The 22,248-nt window shown below is 33.4% G+C and overlaps 3 protein-coding genes across 5 annotated transcripts; 1 reads left to right on the top strand and 2 right to left on the bottom strand.

Annotated features, from left to right (window-relative positions):
* The first annotated feature begins 341 nt into the window (after positions 1 to 341).
* On the top strand, positions 342 to 7,265 carry LOC128179779 (uncharacterized). 3 transcript variants are annotated; one of them, XM_052847370.1, is made up of 3 exons: positions 426 to 498; positions 718 to 864; positions 4,985 to 7,265. In XM_052847370.1, exon 3 carries the CDS (start codon positions 5,111 to 5,113, stop codon positions 5,966 to 5,968), a length of 858 nt encoding a protein of 285 aa, XP_052703330.1. In that variant the 5' UTR covers positions 426 to 498; positions 718 to 864; positions 4,985 to 5,110; the 3' UTR covers positions 5,969 to 7,265. The 3 variants fall into 3 exon arrangements, with proteins under 3 accessions (XP_052703329.1, XP_052703330.1, XP_052703328.1); XM_052847369.1 differs by lacking the exon at positions 718 to 864 and having other exon boundaries at positions 342 to 498; XM_052847368.1 differs by lacking the exon at positions 426 to 498 and having other exon boundaries at positions 509 to 864.
* A 220-nt stretch (positions 7,266 to 7,485) lies between these two features.
* LOC128179781 (cysteine and tyrosine-rich protein 1-like) lies at positions 7,486 to 18,835 on the bottom strand. Its single transcript, XM_052847373.1, has 4 exons — positions 18,680 to 18,835; positions 10,134 to 10,251; positions 8,067 to 8,215; positions 7,486 to 7,702 (listed from the first exon to the last, which is right to left on the bottom strand). Exons 1-4 carry the CDS (start codon positions 18,720 to 18,722, stop codon positions 7,500 to 7,502), a joined length of 513 nt encoding a protein of 170 aa, XP_052703333.1. The 5' UTR covers positions 18,723 to 18,835; the 3' UTR covers positions 7,486 to 7,499.
* An 843-nt stretch (positions 18,836 to 19,678) lies between these two features.
* Positions 19,679 to 21,995, bottom strand: LOC128179774 (uncharacterized). Its single transcript, XM_052847362.1, has 5 exons — positions 21,733 to 21,995; positions 21,371 to 21,565; positions 21,133 to 21,203; positions 20,871 to 21,007; positions 19,679 to 20,745 (listed from the first exon to the last, which is right to left on the bottom strand). The coding sequence occupies exons 1-5, from the start codon at positions 21,987 to 21,989 to the stop codon at positions 19,828 to 19,830; spliced, it is 1,578 nt and encodes a 525-aa protein (XP_052703322.1). The 5' UTR covers positions 21,990 to 21,995; the 3' UTR covers positions 19,679 to 19,827.
* Between the last annotated feature and the right edge of the window lie 253 nt (positions 21,996 to 22,248).

Raw genomic sequence — 22,248 nt, 5'->3', positions numbered from 1 at the left:
AATGAAATATTTTTTTAAATGGCTATGCTACATATCAACTGATATAAAAGCAATTGTAATTATTCATTATGAATTTCATATAAATGTCATGAAACCTCAACACAATTTACAGAACTGGTAATTAAAAATTTTATTCCATAATTTAGGGATTTTATTCTAAATGAGAGATGCATATGATTTTAATTAAAAACTCACTTCCATTATTTCTTCGGGAAAAGGGGGAGGGGTTGGATTAAATCATGAACTACATGAACAAAGCCACAACTCATCTTTTGAGGTAATCTGAAAGTATTCTGCCAAAAAAAATCCATAATAGCTGTTATCAAGGATTTAACCGGATACCGAGGCAGTCTTTAAGTGGATAGTCCATACCATGCTATCTTGAAAAGTTGAGAAATGGGTCAGATATCTTCATTGCGGGATCAATACGCGACGAGAGAAGACAGACTTATTTTCATTACCGCGAGGGGGAAGGTAATTTAAACTACGTTTTGCAAGGTTGGTTGCTTTCACTTAACTTTAAATGTTTGTCTCAAACATAGGTGTCTGTGTATATATATAAATATGTACGATAAATCCACGGGAAGTTTGTGAACGTGTCTGTGAATTCGGGAGGATGCAAAGGTTGTCATGTGGTGTAAACAATTTTGATTTAAAATAAAATATTCAGGTGTGAGGTTTGATTTCGCGAGGCTAGCTGTTTTTTTACGATTTCAGGACTAACCCGAATTTATTAACTAAAGGCCATTCACATAAGAATGAGAAAAGGAAATCGAATGAATGAAAATGATAGTAATGGATACTCGGTGTAGTAGAAAAGCGGAATTGGAAGAGATTTAAGAGAAAAATATTTACCTTTTACAGGTAAGTTTACTATGCTACCTTATCTCTTAAACGCTTTTCAAGTACACGGGAAAAATAGGTTTACAAATCACGAAAAGGGCTGGCAAGTACTCTACAAGAGTTTGAGAAGTCGGGCAGATTTGTGATTTAGATCATAAACATAAATATTTACTTGCCTCTGAATTTTAACCCTTTCTTGTGTCATGTTACGTCATCAGACTGAGTATAAACATTGCGTAATATTTCTTACAGTACATAGACATACCCTCTGAAGTAATAACACAAAATATTTGAAAAGCAAATTAAACTTCAAATAGTGCTTAGTATATTTTTTAAGACTGGGTACTGAGGTGCCTAACGTTGTCTTTACCCACCCATCCCCCTTTTTAAGATCCCCACATAATATTTGGAAAAAATGAAACTTCAAATAGTAAGTCGCATATTCTTGCAACTAAAGATTAGACAAGGTACTGTTGGTATACCCCTCCTCTTTTTAAGACCCCCCCCCCCCCTCCTACCTCAACACACACATTCATTCGCACACATACATGCATGTATAAAAAATATAATTGTTGTCTTTTCATTGGCACTTATTTGCATAATTCTTTTAAGAACTTATTACAGTCACACATTGACAAATTGAAATGTTTTGATCTTATAAAATGATGCAAAAGAATTTCGAAATTTGTAAAAAATCTCTCTGCAATGTTCACCTCAGCGTTGGTCTTCTCAATAAAAATTTAAGACTATCGTTTTTTAACAGCGCGGACTTCTGTATTTCAAAGTGTGATCCCTTCACACGAGAGTAAAATAATTCAATGCAAATATCGGATCAAAATCGTAGAATGTAGAATAGGTATGAAAGATCGGTATTGAAATTATTGCCGTTCCCCTATTAACATGAAAATGATATTTCCCCGACCTGAATAAAGCCAGCCCAAATAAAAATATGTATTTTCTTTCACTGCATTTACCACCTATTGATAACCGGAATCTATTAAAGGTATTGAATTTCAATAATCTCTTCGGTTTCAGTAGTGTTAAATAAATATTACTTCTTGTCAATACAGCACTGCAAGTATATTTAAACTACGAACTGGGTTATATAGGAGAGCTCTTCACATTAAAATAAGTCCATAGATACATGTGGGCTCTGTCATGGCTTAATTATTTGTCCAGCAATATATAATAATTAATTCTTTACAAAATCCGCCATAGAAAAATTTCCAATCACATGCTGGGAAATCGTGCCGCTTAAATTATGAATAATTTAATATATCGTTGTTGATTTACAACAAGAACAAACATATCTTATCTTTCTGGGTTTTTTTTTTTTAAATAAAAAAACTCCTGTCATCAATTGAATGTTAATAACCTGTTGTAAAGTTCTGAAACCAAAGAGTGTTTAAAAGGTTGAATTTGCATTTAAAGCTTGGAGGAAAAACATCATTAAAAATCACAAAAGTTCCCTCGATTTAAAATGTATTTTTAAAACTCGCTTTTCAGATACTGCTTCGGTGCATGAAATACGTAAATAATATTTTCATTCTATTACTGGTATAAATTAAAACACCGCAAAGAAAAGCTAAAAAAGCGTAATGGCCACCTTGCACCCTTCTTTATAAGTTGTAAACTTCTCAACTAGATTATACAAATTCATTTCAAGGCCATAGCATTCATGTACATAGACATATATGTGTCACACGTCTCAAAGTTATATTTGTGCAAATCTATTAACATGCATAGATGTCTCCTTAGCTTTTGAAGGGAAAAATTCTTTTTCAAATGATTTTTGGGGGCATCTTTTGTTAACCGATATTCGATACCAATACTTAACTGTTCAACGAGCTTTTTAAGGCTGAACTAAAATTACACCCAATGCATGTGTTAAATGAAAATCTTTATAACTGTATTATATTACACTTGTAAATTATACGGTTCTCTTTTTTTTCTAATAAAAGGATCCCGTCAGATTATTTCATAATGTAACTGTTTCCGATCAAGGTTCTGGGCTAGTTATCAAGTTGTCTACAGAATATAAATCCTTTTCATTCAAAATTTGATTCAAGGAGGGTCCCTTTTCATTTGATCTATATCCCTGGGTAATATAGTTTAGATAGCGTCAATTCAAAGACGTCAAAATGTTATGTAATGTTTGGCAAGTTGATATCCCTGATATTGCCTGTAGAACGTGTTTATAACCTCCATGTAGCTTTTGGTCAATGCGAATTGCATTGATACAGTTATGAATGCAGGTACCCTTTTTTACATTGCCATCGTTAATAAAACATTGGATTCAATAAATTCTTTTAAACATCGCGATACTTAGTCTGTAATTTCTTTTTTTTTTAATAATTTCTTTTTTTATAATAAGGGTTATTTAAGGTCGAAACCAAAACATTGATGGTACATTTGATCAAATGTTCAAATATGTAGTCACTAATTTAAAAAAAAAGGGATATTATTATGTACTTTACATGTCTTAAAAAAATCGGTGTCAGGTCGACACCAAGTAAATGATACCAGGGATCGAATGAATGTAGTAGGGATGGCAGGGGGAGGGGTGCACTAAGCATGGATAAATATATATGAATTGTTCTGTTGGTATGTAATAAGTAAACCCGTACAGGTGTATAGAATGAATAGATCGTGACGCAATGTGCCATCGTTTATCAAGGTCCCCCGTGCATTGAAGGCAATAGTTAAAGGTTAAGCGTAAATATGTACGCTGTGGGTAATGTTTTTGTTTTAATAGGCCCTTAAAGTGAGAAAGTTCTCATGTGTAACAAAACCTGGTGCAGATTCTTATCTGTAAGAACAGGGGTGTTAAAAATAGCATATCGTATTCTATTGATCGGTAATTTGAACCACGCTGTCTTTAGTTCTTTAATGGACTCTTGAAGAGGTAATTTCACGAGGAGATAGAAATTTAGACAATGACAAAATATTTTAGCGGTTTTGAGTCGTTTACACGAGAATATTTTTTTTTCAATATTTTTCTACTTAAGATGGAGCATTTGATTTAATGGTATGAACATTCTCTTTTTGAAATTTAATCGTTAAGAGTAAGTATATTCAAACAAACTAGCATTAGGAGTGGTTTATTTTCAATTTTTCATTATATTTTTCAAACAAAAATGGTCTCCTACTCAAGATCTGGTGTATGTAAAACTCGGGCAGTGGCTGGAACACTGAATTTTTTTTACTTTAATAAAATCATTAAAATACTAATTTTGTATCAAAAAGACACGTGCTTTTTCTTTTCAGCCTTCTATGTAATGCATTAAAGACATTTTCTACTTGTTATACCATAGACACCGATTCATTCTTGTAGGACCAGCGAAATTGCTGACAACAAGTAAACTAGATAATGAAAAATTATTAATACATCAACATATTAAATATTTTTATCATAATAACACATATAAATGGAATAGTTACATGTTGATCTGGAATTAACAGAATTTCCTTACCAAAAATTGGTTCGATCTTACTTTCCATGTGTTAAGATATTATAGCACTCTTTGATTTTTATTTGAACAACCTCTCGACAATCTTAATTTTTTTAAAAATATGTTTGTGCTTACTGTCATTGCACAAGATTTTTTTTTTTTGGATTTTTTTTTAAAATTTGTTAACTCGTTAAATTTGATAACTCGTTTCATTTATCACTTGAGTCAACATTCAATCGTAAAGATTTGAAATTGATCGACTTACTCTACCAAATTAGATACCACCATGACTTATCAGACAGAAATGCGTTACCTACTAAGATAAAAACCCGTACAATGTGCATATTGTCAGCGGGGGTTTCGTTATTATCGTTTGAGTCAGATGAGTATGAAATAATTAGAATACCTACAACTAGAAGGGAAAAAATCTTACATTTAATTGATTGATTGATTGTTTTTTAACGTCCCAGTTAATTTTTCCATTAAAACTACCTCAGATGTCGGCGAAGGCACTCTGCTAAGCAATCTTTATCATGACAGCGACAACCGTGACATAAGAGATATCGATCTTTCTTTTTTTTGGAAGTCACTATAATAATTCTATTTAATTCGCTACATACACTATCTGTTACATTTCAGTATGAAGAAAAAAAAATTCATTAATTAAATTATTTTTTCGTTTGTTTCAGGACCACATTTTCTGTCGTTGGTTTATTGACAGACTATAGAAATAATAACATCAGGACATCAGAAATCTCCAAATAAAGAGATGAGAATACCCTTGATGTTATTATGTGACAATTCATTGACATCCCATGTTTCACGGAGAACCCAAACCAGACCGTGCTTCATCTGGTTCAAAAATGGTTCATCAACCTGTCCTGGACGGGCGGTTTCGGAACCGGCAAAGCCATAGCAGCGAGAACCGTCATCATGTTTATTCTGACAATGATATGTCGCCCGAAGAAACATCTCCAAATTTCCTTCTTCCATTAACTAAGCGTGACTTTTACACGCGGAAGGATACAGCGCGCAAGAATCTCTTAGGGTACTTGTATACACGACAGCCTCAGCTTCACCGCAGCTATTCGTTCATCGCAGGCGAGAAACCGGTGAACGAACCCGGACTTCCGAAAATCGCCTCGTTCTCGCGAGAAAAGACGAATGCTGATCCAAATAAATCGAAAAGTCGAAGTTTTGATCTGACTCATCATGATGTTCATATTAGTCAATTCAAAGTGAGTCAAGTTCGTGAATTTCTAAAGTCAGGAAGTACAAGATCAAACCATAGTTTGATAAACGATAACGGAAGTCCTGAGAGATCCCGGAGTAATAGTAACAAAATATTCTTTCCGGATATAACGGAAGATGTGAACAACAACGATAAATATGTAAATGATGCATGTTCAAATGAAGATTTATTCGAGAGACCTCAGAAAGGAGAAAAAGTGACAACATTTGTGCCATCTAGGCTTGTCGGAAACGAGGCAAAGCTATTCCCTTCCCGGCAGAGACCTTTAACACCAAATCTACTGAAGAAATTGGACAGGTTAAAAATACCTAATCGAATTCGTACGAAGGACTGGATTGATATGTTACCTTCAGATACTAGAGCGTATATTGGAGAATCGCGTATTAATGCACAATATGTACCAGATGACATTAACGATTAACAATTGACCAATTATGGACGCTTTATTTATGTTAATTTGTGTTACAGTTAATATAAAGAAATCCGTGAGAAGAGAGAAAAATTATGTATATTGTATAAGAAACACCACTGTTATGGCGTCTATATCATTAAAAATCAATTTTCATCTCACTCGGAGCTTTACATGCAATTAAAAATTTTCAGCTTTATTCGATTAGTAGAATTGCAAAATAGATTTAAATACCACGTCCTTAACCTATAGGTACATACATGTAGATAAATGATCAATTGGTTTCGTACAATGGCGAATTATCTGAATTATAGCAGCGAAACATCCAAGTTTTCCGACCGTTTCTAGTGTTTTTTGGCGTCTCTTGACGACACGTTCCATTCTGAGTTACAATTTATTCAAGGGTGCGTAACTCTTGAAAGAATATGTAAACTACCGTTACAGTACTTGTTAAGCATCGTTAAAATTATTATAACTTTTTAATTTACTGCATCTTTTTTTATTTTTATTGATTAAAATTTAGACACTAAATTTTAGAATTTTAGACACGAAAAGCAAATCACATGGCAATAAAAAAAAACCCAATGTTTACCGGTACTGCACAAGTCCTACTTGTTGGAAATTTTTTTCGCACTTATTTTATTCAGAACTTTCAATACAGAGTTTATAATTTTGTCGTTTCTTTTGAATATTTTATTTTATGAAATACATTTGTTCAATGCTTCCTTACTCTCACCATTTAAGATTTCTTTATTTGGAAACCATCTTTTGAATATGTTTCACTTATTTCTTACTTGTAAATGCTATCCGATAAGATTTAAATTTGTATACTAGTCTAAATGATAAAAGTAGTAAGTTTCAAAGAAATATATATTTAATTTCTAATTCACTTTCAACATTCTCAGTCATATATTCTTAGGGTGCAAGAATATTAAATCTCCAAAAAGGGAGACAGAAAGTTCATATATACAATATACCTTTAAAACAAAGTAGCATCAATTGTCGTGTAAAAACACACATAAAACGTATATTAAACCACTGGTCATTTACAAAATATTGAATTTTTATTTAAAAGTATAAATTTTGACAAAAATTATTCTAATCATTAAATAAACACTGAACAGATGCGGGTAGAAAAAAAAGATTGATTCACAGAAATCTGACATTATTTTTCACGCGATGAAAAAATATACCACAACCTAACGATACAGATTACTGGTAGGGGGATTTTTTTTAATCATTAGAAAATGTATAATGCAAGGTATCTCCTGCTTATAGTATATGTAACAGAAAACTCATTTTTATTTTTTGAATATATAAAAAATCAGGTGCCTGTACATGTGCCTGTATACATTGTACATGTATGTGTAATAGAGTGTACGTTTTTATCTGAAAAAAAAATTATTCACCAGAAGCTTCTGGCGGCCTTCATGCAATATGGAATACATTGTTGAATTTTTAAAAAAATGGTGTATAAAGACGTCAAGTGCTTTTGCATTATATCTTACAAAATGTTAGGGTTTCTTTAAAATTGTGCGTTCTGTCACATGGGATATGCAGGATTTGGTGGGTAGGCAGGGTGTATGCCCCCGCTAACATGCGCGGGGTACTGAGGCGGGGGGTACTGAGGGTACCCTGCCGGTTGGTTGTACATGGGAGGCGGAGGGGCGTGGCTGAATCCTTGGGCTCCGGTAGGGTACATCGTCATTGATGTCCCAGAGTACTGGTTCTGTGTGTTGGAATGCACTGTAAAAAAAAAATAACACTTAGATGGATTAAAGTATATGTAATAAAATTGAAAATGTACTGGTGGATATAAATTGATGGAAAATTTAAATATTAGAATACGCGTATGATATTGAACGATAATGTTTAATTTAATACATTAAAGTTAATTTCTGTTAATTATTTTTAATTTAAAAGTTTGCAAAAGCACTGAAGGCAAATTGTAATTAGAAACAAAAAATATTAATACGATGTTCGTGTAAAACTAGTACTGGTATTACTTTCATACAGATAGATCGTTTAATTTGATACTGATTTTACAGTACAGGTCAAAAGTTTTAAATTTGATCCCATTTAATTAATTTTAAGTGCATGAACTTTTTACCTATAGTGACGCCAGTTGTGTTGGTGTTGAATGGCGCGATTATTGCCCCTCTTGAGCGCTTGTTCTTTTTGACAATACACACCACCACCCCCGCAATAATGGCCACGCATATTATTGCCCCAACTACTGCCCCGGCGATCGTACCACCGCTGTAAAACGGAAGAAATTAAAATGAAATTGTTCAAATAGCTACTTAGTTCAATGGCCGTCTTTTCCTGCTAGTAAACCTAATCTCTTAGAATTTTAAAACAAGATTTTATTCATTTCAAAATTATTGCAAATGATTAAACAGTTCCGGACTGAAAAACAGTAAAATATCGGTTAGCGTTTGCAATAGAACCATTCTAACAGGAGCTTGGACTTTGGGTAGTTGGTATCAAACTGCAATGTGACGTAGGCCTGTCTATTTCATTGTAGGCCACTCAGCCACTGCTCTTTGAAATCAACAAGATTTGTCTGGCTTTTGAGCTAAGACTACTCAATCGGTGTATATTTCACCTGAAGCCAGCGTCATTTTAACTTGTTTTGACGCAATAAATAGATAGTTACATCCTACTGAAAGTCCAAGGCCATGTTAAAATGGTTCTATTAAAAAAAAAGAGACACAATAAAAATGACAATATTGTAATTTATCTTTAACTTGATGATTCTTCTTGCAAGGTGGTCATAGCATATAAGGTTTAAAAAAACATATAAGGTAAAAAAGAAATCATCAATTTTGCTTTGATGAAAAAATATCGAAAAACGAAAGTTGCAGCTCGGATAGTGTAGACAGAACAGGAAGATAATATGGTACAATATTTCTATTACAAAATTTATTTCCTGAACTGGTTTCAAGATCGTAGCAGCTCCCTAGTCACCACATGTATGATCATGAACGATATGCTAACTTAGCCATAACAGCATTAATTATTCAGTAGGGCTTGTACGATCTTGATAACCCAAAATATATGACGTTTTCCTAGCTTGTAAAAGATGTTGATGTTTTTCTTAATTGCCAAGAAGTTTACAAGCGTTAAAAAGTCAAGAAAATGTCATATACTGTAGAAACATATATTTTCGTTGGGTCAAAATTTCGTTGTTTTTAAACCAAACAAGATTTCGTTGGCATTTAATTTCGTCATATCGTAATTTTGTTGTATTCATTAATACCAGGGTTAAAAATTCGTCATGGATTTAATTTCATTGATTTATATTGCCAACGAAAATAACGAAATTAAATCCTCAACGAATATTTCTGCTTCTACAGTAATATATTTCGGACTACGATATTACTGCAGCCTTGTTTTTAAAGTGTTAAATAAATGTAAAACCGATATTCATGCACACACTGTCAGATCTTTTGAAAATGTCTTGGACTACGATCTTATAGTTATATTTCTAATTTTCAGTTAATGGTTTTTTTTATTGACCAAAAAATAAGACATAATTCTAATGTGAGTTTTACAGATGCATTTAAACAAGATATAAATTTCATACTAGGACAGATAACTCGTGCGCTTATCATGCAACTACGTGGCCTTTCCGACCAGCGGAAGACAACTTAGATGTCATTTCTGACTGTTGAGACATAAAATGGTATTTCTAATGTATAGTGGGTTTTCATTAAAAGATTTTGTTAAATGAATTTGGTTTGTTTTTATTAAAAAACAGAGCACAAGCCAACTCTATATAATACATGAAGTATTAATATTGAAGTTTAAAAAAAAGTTACTCTATTTTGTTACGTAAATAAATATATTCAAGTGGAAGAGTTTTAAAAATCGATGAGAATTAATATTAAACTAAATGGAGGACAATCTATAATTTTTTAACAACAAGGCTAACTGTATCAATAACTCAACTTAACTGAAATATACTAGAGAAGAGCATGGCATTTAAACTTCGCCGAACTGATATTGGGGGAGGGGGATTTTGTATAATATTTTAACATAGGATGAAGTTTATTATATATATTTTTTTTTATTTTTTTTTTTTTTTGGGGGGGGGGGGGGGGTGGGGGGGAAGGGGGTTCGACATATGCCGAAAAGACCCGGAAAGTTGCGTTTGTCTCATGTCTATAAATACCTTGTTCTGTAGCAACAGTAACGGTTATAGTATGTTCCACAGCAGGAGGAATAACAATATTTACTACCTCTAACGCCGAAGTAGTTCCTGAAATAGCATATTTCTCCAGCAAGGATATCTGAAAGCATACAAAAGTAGACAATACAGAATTTTACTAACTGTGTGAGTATTCGTTGATGTATCCGCCAGGAACAAATGAATATAAACAATGAGACGATCTTACTGTTTAAACGAAGAAATGTCAATGTAAAAAAAATTGATATACTTTAGATGTAAGGCTTCATGAAGAAAAAATGTAAAGGAAAAATCCACATACATGTGTCTAAGCCTTGAAATTTGCGCTGATACTAAAACATGTCCCATGGGGAAAACAAGTCCCACGTAAGTCCCACGTAAGTCCCACGGCAAATGCGGCTATATATCGATATAATTATGATTGATTATGAATAAATGTGATAAAATAATATTAATTCACACAACAAAATATTTTTATAAGCTTTTATTACGGATTTATCGACGAAAAATCAAAGATGTTGGTAAAGGTAGATAACTCGTACGTAGAATTCATACGGTAGCAGAAGAAATCTTTATCCCCGCCGTTTAATTGATGGATAATTTTAATTTTCTCCAACAAAATAAAATCTAATAGCAGTAAAAAGTTGAATTTATATTCATTAATTAACACAAACTAAGTAAAAATCAGGTAAGTAGACAACTCATACGCAGAATGCATTCGCCCGCCGAGAAAAAAGCACTCTTGCCGCTTACCTGATGGGTTATTTTAATGTTTTATATTTTTTAACTTAAAAATGATCATATTAATACAATTTTTTTATTATGCCTGTCACCGAGGCTTTTATGATAAATTATAGTACAGTGAAAGATTTAAGAACTAGTCTATACGAAACACACAAGCCTGAAGGAATGTACACGTGTACGCTTAAATTACCCTTGTCGAATACCTACATGTACCTATATTAATGGATATGATATTTTCATTACCTTAGTTTTGTTTTTTTTAATCAACTGTACGTACGAGGGTTGTTAGAAAACTTCGCGGACAGTGATTTACGGCAAAATTACTGTGAACTTTGTAGGATGGCGCATGTTTTATTAAATGACTACCATTTGAAATCTCTGTGATTCAAGTTGTAAACGTTTTTCCTATAAAAAAAAAAATAGTAGCATTCATATAAGAACCCTTTGGTCTCCATCGAAGATTTTCCTGCGTGCACAAAAAATTAAATGACGGCCCGGTGCTCCAAGATGTCCATAAATATAACAGACGTCAAAGTTTTTGACTCATTTTTCAAGCGTTGTTCGTCCAAGTTCGGCGATAAAACGGTCAGAAATTCTTCAACTTAAAACTTTCATAAAATGACCCTCAGAAGTTATTGTGATGTCATATGAAATATCGTTTATTTTTATGCACTTCAACGGTACATTTTCTTAAGAAGGAAAAATGCGTACAAAATATAAAAAATTTAAAAAAACAAAAAAAAATTGACATGCTCCGTGAAGCATATTCATCAAATAATTAAGCTGTATATTTTTTATGGTGCATTTAAAACAAACAAATCGTTTCATATTTCTTAGAAAATAAAAGTTAAATCTGAAAAGTTTCGCTAGTATCATGTAAATAGTCCGCTCACAAGTCAACTTGTCCGCGAACTTTTCTAATAAACCCTCGTATACATGATTATTATTAATATTAAAACGTAATAAAAACCATCCGTTCATCCAGAATATTTTTGAGGGGTATATTCAGGTTTGTTAAGGGAGGGGATCGAGGAAGTTTAAGAACTTTGATTTGTTCCACGGGGGGCGGAACTCCAACCCCCCTCCCCCACCCCCGAATCCCATCTAGATTCAGCTCATGAAAAGTATGTAATCGAAAATCATCTACAAAGCCAAAGAAAAATTCTTACATCTTCTCCAATTTTTCAAAATGTAAACAGTTACTAACATTGTACAGAACTGATTGTGTATATACGAAAATGTTCGTGCACTTTGCTTTAAACGTATATTCTTTCTCCGTATAAATTTACTAAAATTATGAATTTTGGAGAACAAATAATTATAAACTGGAATGCTTACACAAGTACGTTAGCCTGTTCTTTTTCATATCTAGATCTAAGACTTTCATTGCCTAATTCACCAAACTAAATGTAAATCTTCAAGTCCTGATTTTGTTTCTAAAAACAAATATTACATACGCCATTCATAAGATTGTAGCAAAATTTTACATTGCATGATATCAGTGTAACGAATGTAACCGGGTATATTTTGGTTTCAATTTTCAATGGAGGAAAAAAAAGCACCCGGTTCAATGTTTAACGTTGTAAAATGATTCAACTCAATGACATGGCAATCTTCTTGGTTATTATATGTCTGGTTTGTTTCGTAAATAATAATGAATTATACTTTCCTTTACAAAAACAATTTTGTTTTTCTGTATTTTATAAGCTTCTCGAAGATAGTAACACACGTTTAAATGTTCATGGTTATGAATGTACTATAGAAATTATACATGTACTTAAGTTTGACTAGTTAAAACACTGATGGCTTATAATATTTTTTGATTAAGTGTTCAGTGTAAGTGTACATGAGATATATAAGGATTGAGTGTTATTCGTCGTCAATTTCATATAGATTACATAAAGATTACATATAAGTTTTAATTGGGTGTCAGAAACTCTGATAATTGTGTTGCATGTAGCGACCTTGCTCTATCAACGGGAATAATAAAGGTGGACTGCATAGTATTTTGAAACATAACTTTTTTGTGTTTCGTAGATCTACTCGTTCATAACTGTTATTTTTCCTAGTCACCTAAAACATTTGAGAGAGAGAGAGAGAGAGAGAGAGAGAGAGAGTGGGGGTTGTGTACACGGTGTGCTTCACGGTCGTCTCCCAATATACAGGTAGGTGAAGGTCTATTGTTTCTTAAGCGACAAAAAAAACCGTTCAATTCACACAGAATATACAAGAAACTAACACGTGTATATATACACGTGTATAGGTAGAGCCAACGATCACCAATCATCTTTGGACATGTAGTCCCCTCCCCCCCCCCCCTCCACTAGCCCCAAATACTATAGTAAAGTAGTAAAGGGAATAATGAGCAAGTTACATTGTAATTAGTACATGATTTATAGAAAGATAAAAAAATACATCAATCAACGTGTTCGTGTTCAGATTGTGACAATGGTCCCGCTTCTTTTTTCTTTTTTTTATACAAAACTCTGCCTGTAACCGTTTGAGGGAAAGTGAAGTGAATGATTGTTTTTCGTATGAAAAGCATATGCACATGTCAATAAATACATGTATATACATTAAGAATCAATAATATTTGGTAATGCAGCCATGCATTATTCTTGCATTATTCTTGACTTTCTTTTTATCAGGGACGTATATACTTAGTATATACGTCCCTGTTTTTAGCAAATGTAAAACATTTCTCGACCTTCGATTCATTCTGTTCAGTGTGATTCATTAAAATTGTCGGAATGACATTTTGCTTTTCGAACATTTAGAATGTGAATGTTGCAGTGGAACTCTTACCGACTCGCTACAAAAATATTAAAATATGTCTATCAGTTTGAAAATGATTGATATATTGGCACAGATTTTTTGTGCATGTCCTATAGCTATTTATTTATTTATTTATTTTCCTACACATTCAATCCCGTTTGCTTGATAATTTTCCCTATACATGTATTTTAATTGGATTGAAAAAATACATGTACTAGAACAGTTAAACGCAGGTTCAACTACATATATATATAAGTATGTTTCTCTCTCGGTGTTTGAATGGTTTTTCCGTTCATGAAGAGAAAAAGAAAGAGAGAGAGATGGATGGAGAAGACGAGAAAGAGATGAAGTGAAAGAAGGAGGGAAGACAAAGAAAGAGAGAAAGAAATGCATGTTTATAAATATACATACTTGTATACATATACGCTTGTGTGATTCTAGCAGTTATTATGAATAATTCGATAAAATAAGAAGTCGAAAACATTTATTTCAGTAGAAAGTTACTTTTAACATATGTATAGATTTCCATAGGTTTCCGAATAATTTGGGGGAATATAATGGAAATCTCGAGAAAACAGCTTGATTCCTTGCTGAAAATTGACAAGCAAACAACTATATATTTATACCTGTTTTCAAAGCCTTCTCTTTAATCATACGGGTTTCGAAAAATATGACGATCTCCGCTGGTTTCTATTTTTGAAACACGATTTTTCATTCATTATGTAGAAAAAAAACATTTAAAACAGAGTTGGTCTTTAGACCCAAAGATCGTGGAACAGTCTCGTGAACGGTAAGCTGCCGTAGACTAGAATGTTCTTGCTGACAATAACAATTTAATAACAATATATGTATATGTTAGTATAACTCATGAACTTCCATCAAATATTTTTTTCAGTCATCATTCTTTTTTTTTCTTTTTTTTTTTTGGAGTAGATGCAAGATTTTTTCTTTGACTTTTAGGAAGATTTTCATCACTAACAGACTTTTCATGAGCTGATCCAGATGGGATTCGAAGGATGGGGTGGAATCCCCCCCCCCCCCCCCGGAAAAAAAAATCAAATTTCGTAAATTTTCATCGTAAAATGACCAAAAATATCCCTCCGCCGACAAACCTGAATACCCCCCCTACCCCCCCCCCCCTCCAAAATAAAATACTCTGAATGAACGCATGGTTCTGTCCTGTTGTAAATTTTGAATTTACTGGGTGGGTGTACGAGGGTTGTCCAAAAAGTTCGTGGACAGTCGCGTTTTTTGTCATTTTAAATGGGTTTATTTATACATGTACATATTGTATATTTAAATTTTTGTCATAAAATTTCAAAATCAATCTAAAGTGGTTTTGACTGTTTTCCTTAGAAATAAAGTAAAATTTTGATGTATCAAAGGGTCGCGGATTTTACGCACGGCCCAGCGTAAAAATTGTCTAAATTTTGCAATTGAGTTTTTAGATATGAATATTTACAGTTTTTATAAAATATTTCAAAACTTCATAATCTTCTATTGTGATGTAGTCTGTATGGTGTACGTCATTTTCATACGTCGTTTGAAAATATTTTCAAACCAGTAGAGGACTTTTGAAAGATATTACGGCAAGAATATGTCTTTAAAAACTTCTGAAAAAGCGACGTTATCTGACCTCACGGAACAGCGCGCCATCATAAAAAAGTGTTTCGGCTGAGGTAAAACACCGATAGAAATAAAACAAACGATTGAGGAAACAGGAAAAACATCAAAATAGTTTGAGTTTACTTATTCATAAGTGGCACAAGTGATATTTTGATGGAATATGCGATTGTACCCTCTGACCGAACGGTGAATGCGGCATATTACTCTTAGGTAGACCCAGGACTACGACCTTATAGAAACTTCGTTATAACTCAACGTCAGACTGGGCCGTGCGGCCTATATAGGCAAAGTATATACATCGATAACTCCATTACAAAAATGTACATTGCTCAGATTTTTATACATATGCATATTATACTCTTTATTACAATATTATGATACTTTCCTGATAATGGTGCTGTTATTTTGAATAAAATTACATGTGTCCACGAACTCATGGGACAACCCTCGTAAATACAAAATTTCCAACATGTGTAAATTTTGTATTTAAACCCACCCAGTAAATTCAGAATTTACAACATGACAGTTCTTAGAGAGAACAGAACTGGGTCAAACTTAAAAGGAGTGATATACGGACTATATAAAACTCATATCACCCAACTCCATGTAATATAATAAATTAAAGTAGTCCTAGTATCGCACTACGTCATAATACGGATTTTACCATATTGGTTCGACTTTTACACAGCGTTTTTGATACCCAGTATTGATTTCGCTGTACATCGCTGTTGTAAACAATGGCAATAATAAGCAATTAGAACGGTAATATTTGTATTCTATGAGAGATAGAAATGATTAATGTTGAAAAACTCTATTCTGTGAAAGTAAAATGAAAAACGAAGTTTCTGATTAACCAGAATCTCAGGTATACTTATATCTTCTTTGTTTTGACCCCCCCCCCCCCCCCGAATTTTTCTTTTTCTTTTACTAAAACCGGTTTAAATTTAGAGACAGAAGCTATTTCGAATTTAATCAATCGTCAATTAATTAATGTTTAAATGATATCTAACATTGTTGACAGATCTAGGCAGAAAACTGTAGCAAAATGTGATTTTTACGGATTTTTTCGTCAGGATCTACTTGGTTTAGAGCTTATAGCGTGAAAAGTAATCCGTCAACATATAATTTATTTTACCATATCTTTTTTCTAAGATGTCAATCTATAGAATAAACACCATAAATTTAAGTTTGAGTCCATAAAATAGTAAAAAAATTACCAAACGTGATACTAGCATTGCATTTTTTGTATTCTATTTTGATACATCAGGTCTATAAAGCGTACTTACTTACAAAAATTTGCGCAAAATTATTGATGAGATATGGCTTAAATAAATATTTATACTCTATTTTGTATGTTCAGTTCTAATTTTCCCAAAATTTGTAATTATTTTTATGAAAAACGGACGTCTGGCAAATTTCATAATTGTCAATAATTTTCGCAAGGGGGTACACCCGTCTGAGAGGTGATAACATACAAACTAGCATGTAAACAAACATATTTTCTTTTGTATATGTATTGCTAGAATGTATATTTATCATTTAAAGCTAAGCTTTTAATGATTGAGCCCATTAAGTGCCGAGTATAGGACTACTTTAATCACAGCAATAAGTAAATTTCTCTTCTGAACATAATCATAAGGCAAAATGTTAACTTTACAGCCATCTGAAATAATTTACAAATAAAATGACATAACTATAAATGGCAGGCGTGCATTTAAAATCCACAGTCGTAAGAATTCTGTGTTAGAGTTTTCCCTTTATTTTGAAGTCATTCGCGCTTTTTTTTTCTAAATTTGCGTAAAGAAATTAATAATTTTATCTATGCATTTTTTAGTACAATGAAATAAAAGACTAACATACAAAAAAAAATAAAATAAAAATAAATAAAATAAAAAAATTAGCAATTAGTTGTTTAGATTATGGATTCTGCGTAATTTTTTTTTTTTTACTTTCATGATTTTTACTAATTTAGTGAGTGCTTATCAATACATGTGGTATTTTTTTTTATCAATATTAATATGATCATTTTTTAAGTTAGAAAATAAAAGTAAAACATTAAGATCGCCCATCAGGTAAGCGGCAGGTGTGCGGCAGGTGTGCTCTTTTCTCGGCGGCGAATGCATTCTGCGTAGGAGTTGTCTACTTACCCAACTTTTACTTAGTTTGTGTTATTTAATGAATATAAAGTCATTTTTTTTTTATTGCTATTAGATTTTATTTTGTTAAAGAAAATTTGAATTATCCATCAATAAACGGCGGGCATACAGATTTCTTCTGCTGTCGTATGAATTCTACGTACGAGTTATCTATCTTTACCAACATCTTTGATTTTTCGTCGATAAATCCGTAATAAAAACTTATAAAAATATTTTGTTGTGTTAATTATGATTATTTTATCACATTTAATCATAATCAATCATAATTATATTGATATATAGCCGCATTTGCCGCGGGACTACGTGGGACTTGTTTTCTCCTTGGGACTTGTTTTAGTATCACCCGAAATTTGGATATTTTGCTATATCTTTATAAAGAGCTCTCCTGCTTAAGGAGATTAATTTAGTCTAAAAATTGGGAAAACAATCAAGCCCTCTGAAAAATGTGACTATTGATCACATCTTAAACACAAAATACATGTATACATATAGAACATGCATTCTGAGAGTATTGCATAAGCAATACACGTCCCCTACCGGTTTGTGGAAATTGTGAAAATAATGCACTGTTATGCAGAATATCGAACCCGAACATTAAAAAGTTGGAATATAAAAAATTAATTTTCTCGAAATATGTCAACCAGACGCTAAAAAGTGTAAACTTGATCTGTAGTTTGACATTTTAAAGCTGTTCAGCAAATTTCATATTATTCCTCAAACGCATAAAGAAAAAAAGTGTGGAAAACTGAAGTGGGACAGACAGACGGACGGACCGACAGACAGACGGACGGACGGACAGACGGACTGACGGACGCAGAGGAAAGCTATAGTCCCCTCCGGTGAAAACCGGTAGGGGACTAATAATACACTATCCGTGATAAGTCGAGAATAAAGGGATGTCACGGTACACATACTGCTTGTGAGCTTAAGGACATCTTAGAAAATAATTTTTTTTTAACAATTTATAAAACGTTCCATGGCTCATTTATTCGTAGAAATAAACGGGTTTTTTTCTTTGAATTTTGATTTCCGCTACCATATGTCATATTGTTGTCATGGACGCAACACAAGCATCCGCGTTTTGCTTACGGATAAAAAAAATCAATGAAGGGTAAATAGAGAACTGGGGAATTATTGGGTGCTAACAATAAAAATAACATACTTGAAGTACCTATATATAAAAGACGTCTCACAAAAAAAAAAATAATCACATAAGAAAGCAAAACTTACAAGACACTAGGGTCGACAGAAGCAGTATCAAGAGATTATCCATTTTCAGCTCTAAATCCTGTTCCGGAACACATTAATAATTTACGTTCCAGCTTTGCCGTGGTTCGTGACGTTTTAGGTTCATACACATGAAGATCGACTATTGATTGCCTAGAGATCTATACTTACCTTTAATAGAGTTCCAGTGCTACAGAACCAATATTGCCGTGTGTAATTTACCTGGTCGAACAAACATGGGGGATCGAATTGTCTAATATAGTTTAACGAAATCAATCAATTTCAGTAATGTTTTTGTAAACAGGAAGCAAGAGATTTTTTACTTTGATATCAGAACAGATATATATCTAACTGGAAAAAAACATATATACATGTACATGTATATTGTATATGGGTAAAAAATTGTACGAAAAAAAAGCTGCCGAGTTAACCTAGATCTACAAATTTTTGAACGGCATATTAACAAAAATCTGAATGTGCTTAAAAGAACGAAGATGTCAATATTTTATGTGAATATTGTTTGATTTCTTAAAGATAATGTATTGGAAATCTGCGACGTTCAATTTCCTGTGAATACACTTAGATAATTCATGCACCAGGAGCACAAATATAAACGCTTCACGTGTTTTGAGTATATAACTTTCAATACGACACTGAATGTAAATATAGTGACCTAAAGTTTTCGACAGAAAAAAAGAAAACTTTTGTTTGGCGCAGAGAATGAATCAGCAAATGAAAAGTTGGAAGTCTTTTATGTCCTTTAAATGATATTAAGATTTTTTTAAGAAAGGGGTTTGCCGCTTTGCTTGCACCCTCTTTTATATTTGGTTAATTTTTACTTAAATTGATTTAACGTTTACATGACAAAACATCGTAGTTTCGACAGGTTCTGTTATTGCCATATAATATTGATTGCATACGTGTAGTTTTTTTCTCAGATAAACCATTCCATGAACAATTCCACACCCGTCTTACTTTATTATACATTGTAACATGAATACGTTTTATATCAATTTTCTTTTCTTTTTATTTTGGCTCCATTGTCATATTTTACAATATTATACATGTACATGAATTATGGATATCTACATATAATCGACATCAATTAGTGTTTCGTTGATGCTGTTGTTTTATCCACTAAAGTCTAGTATCTAATGAATACCAAAGACCACCGACGATTTGTCATCGCCAGCGAACACAACATACAAATCTTTCAAGTCATCTTCCGTGCTGTCATGTGTTTTGATGCCGGCAATTTGGCCTACCCCTGGTAGATCTTCAACGGTTGGCACGACCCATTCTACTGTGTCACCTTTCATCTGAATCACGTAGTTCTTGTTGTCTGATCGATCGCCACCAAACGATTTCAAAAGTGAGTGAAACGCAGTAGATGGCCCGTTCACAAGAGTAACAGCAAACACAAGATGGTCCTCATCATTCTTGTCTGATCTGGTGACCATTAGATCTGAAGTTACAGCCGCTTTAGCTTGTAACAGCTGAGAAACATTCAAACTTTTCAATATGTTTCCAGAAGATGGAGATATTTCAAGAATGGTTTCCTTCTTGGCATCGACGGCCCATACAGATGAAGCTCCATCTACACCCAATTCTCGAGTTTTATCAGTTTTCCACAATGGACCAAATCCCTTCCACACCCCACCCTTTCGGACTTCCTGCTTTCGGCCATTACTGCCCACTTCATACGTCGCCATGGAAGAAAGCGCATAATTTTTCTTAAAGAGAATTTCGGGTTTGGATGACGTCTGATTGTCTTTGATGGCCCAAAATTTTGTACCCATGACGCCATTTGCAGCAGCGGGAGCCGGAAGACTTACGTAAACAGTGTCTGTGTCGGGGTTAACCATAACGCGGGGAGGAACGACAGGAGAGGCGGTGTCTTCTTCACGGTCTTGGTCGAAAAATACCACGTTACCACGATTGTTAAATTTTCTTGGAGTTGGAGCTTCTTCCATTTCAAAATTGATCACCCAGGATATATGAAGCCTATCGACCATTCTTGGAATTATGTCAACTGCGTAAAGACGTTGCATTCCTAGGTTACCGGGTTCCTGGGCAATAATTTAATGCAAATACAAGTAGTTATAAATACAGCTAGGATGTTGAATATATCGAAAATTTTAGATCAAAAGTAAATCTATTGAAAGTATTAGTAAGGCCTTTTAAAAATAGGTACTTTTTGTCCTTCTGGAATAAACTGGGTCAGAATGTAAGCTCGTCGACCGGAGATGACAGGTGTCGATATTGGATGGAATGTTCCATTTACTTGCTGAAGTTCTCCAGGAAGTGGAATTTGCGCATGCGGGACACCATCTATCGGGAAAAAGAAATCAGAGAACGATTTTAAAAAACAATTCTTGTTTAAAAAATATACTTTTGTTAATGTAACTTTCTTTATCATGTCTCAATTTTTTCTTAATATGAAATTTTAAAATTACCTGGATAATAGCTGATGATGTAACCATTCTTAGACACAAACATAAAAATACTATCCTCTGTTATCGATAAACTGGAATGGAATGAAAGTTTTATTCTTATTTTTCAGAGAAGAAAAGATTGATAATACAGAAAAGATGTTTCATGCGTAATAATCTATTCAATCACATTATATGGATTAATCATCCATGATATCTAAAATACTATCTAATTATTAATGAACTTGTTTAGCAAATAAACCTGAATATTGGATACACCCAGTCACTCATGTGGATAACTGGCTTCAGCGACCCGTCGTCCATGTACATTAACAGACTGTGACCGTCTGACCCTATGACGTCACCATATATATCCATAACGGGAAGAACGGGAAACCTTAGAATGGCGTCTCTCCACATCAAGTTACCTGAAGCTACATCGATACTGATGTAGCCTCTGCAAAACAAAGGAGGCCTTTAGGATTCAACAAAATGAGAGCGTTCATTATTTCGCCTGTACAATTATTTTGAGTTCATCTTCTCTAACTTGGACCACAAAGCGCTGAAAATATGCAAAATACAAAATAAGACAACACCCACTTCATACACGAAGGTACTACTTACACTTCTCTTGGCCCATTGGATTGACAAACGATATTGTTCGCGTTACCAACACAACCAAGAGCGCCAGGAACTGGGCCCAGGAAGACAGACGATTTCCAGGCTAGGCTGCCATTTGTGGGCGGCTGTAAGCTGAATGAAAACGTCCCTGACGGGCGGCACCCGTAGGACGGACAGCCATCAATGATCCCCTGGCCGGAAACTGGGCTGCACACCAGTGCCCCGAAAATTACAAGGGGTGTTATCAATCCAGAAGCCATTGTTGATTGTGTCCTCAGTGGTACAAGTTATACTGCTGTACATGTAAAGTATACCCGGGTTATCTCGAGATATCGTTATCAATTACTTTATTGCTTGTCTTATGAAGGAAAATTAATGATGATCAAAAAAGTTTAGAAAAATGTTCTGTGTTTGTCAGACATAACTGAAGTTTGTATCAAAATAAATAATATTTTTCTTACTTATGATTTTGAATATTAATCTTTTTTGATTATACATGAGGTTTTGCAACGGTTTCGA

Source organism: Crassostrea angulata, chromosome 4, assembly GCF_025612915.1.
Source record: "Crassostrea angulata isolate pt1a10 chromosome 4, ASM2561291v2, whole genome shotgun sequence".
NCBI lineage: Eukaryota > Metazoa > Mollusca > Bivalvia > Ostreida > Ostreidae > Magallana > Magallana angulata.
The sequence above is the reverse complement of the archived record's forward strand: the minus strand, read 5'-3'. Positions and strand labels throughout refer to the sequence as shown.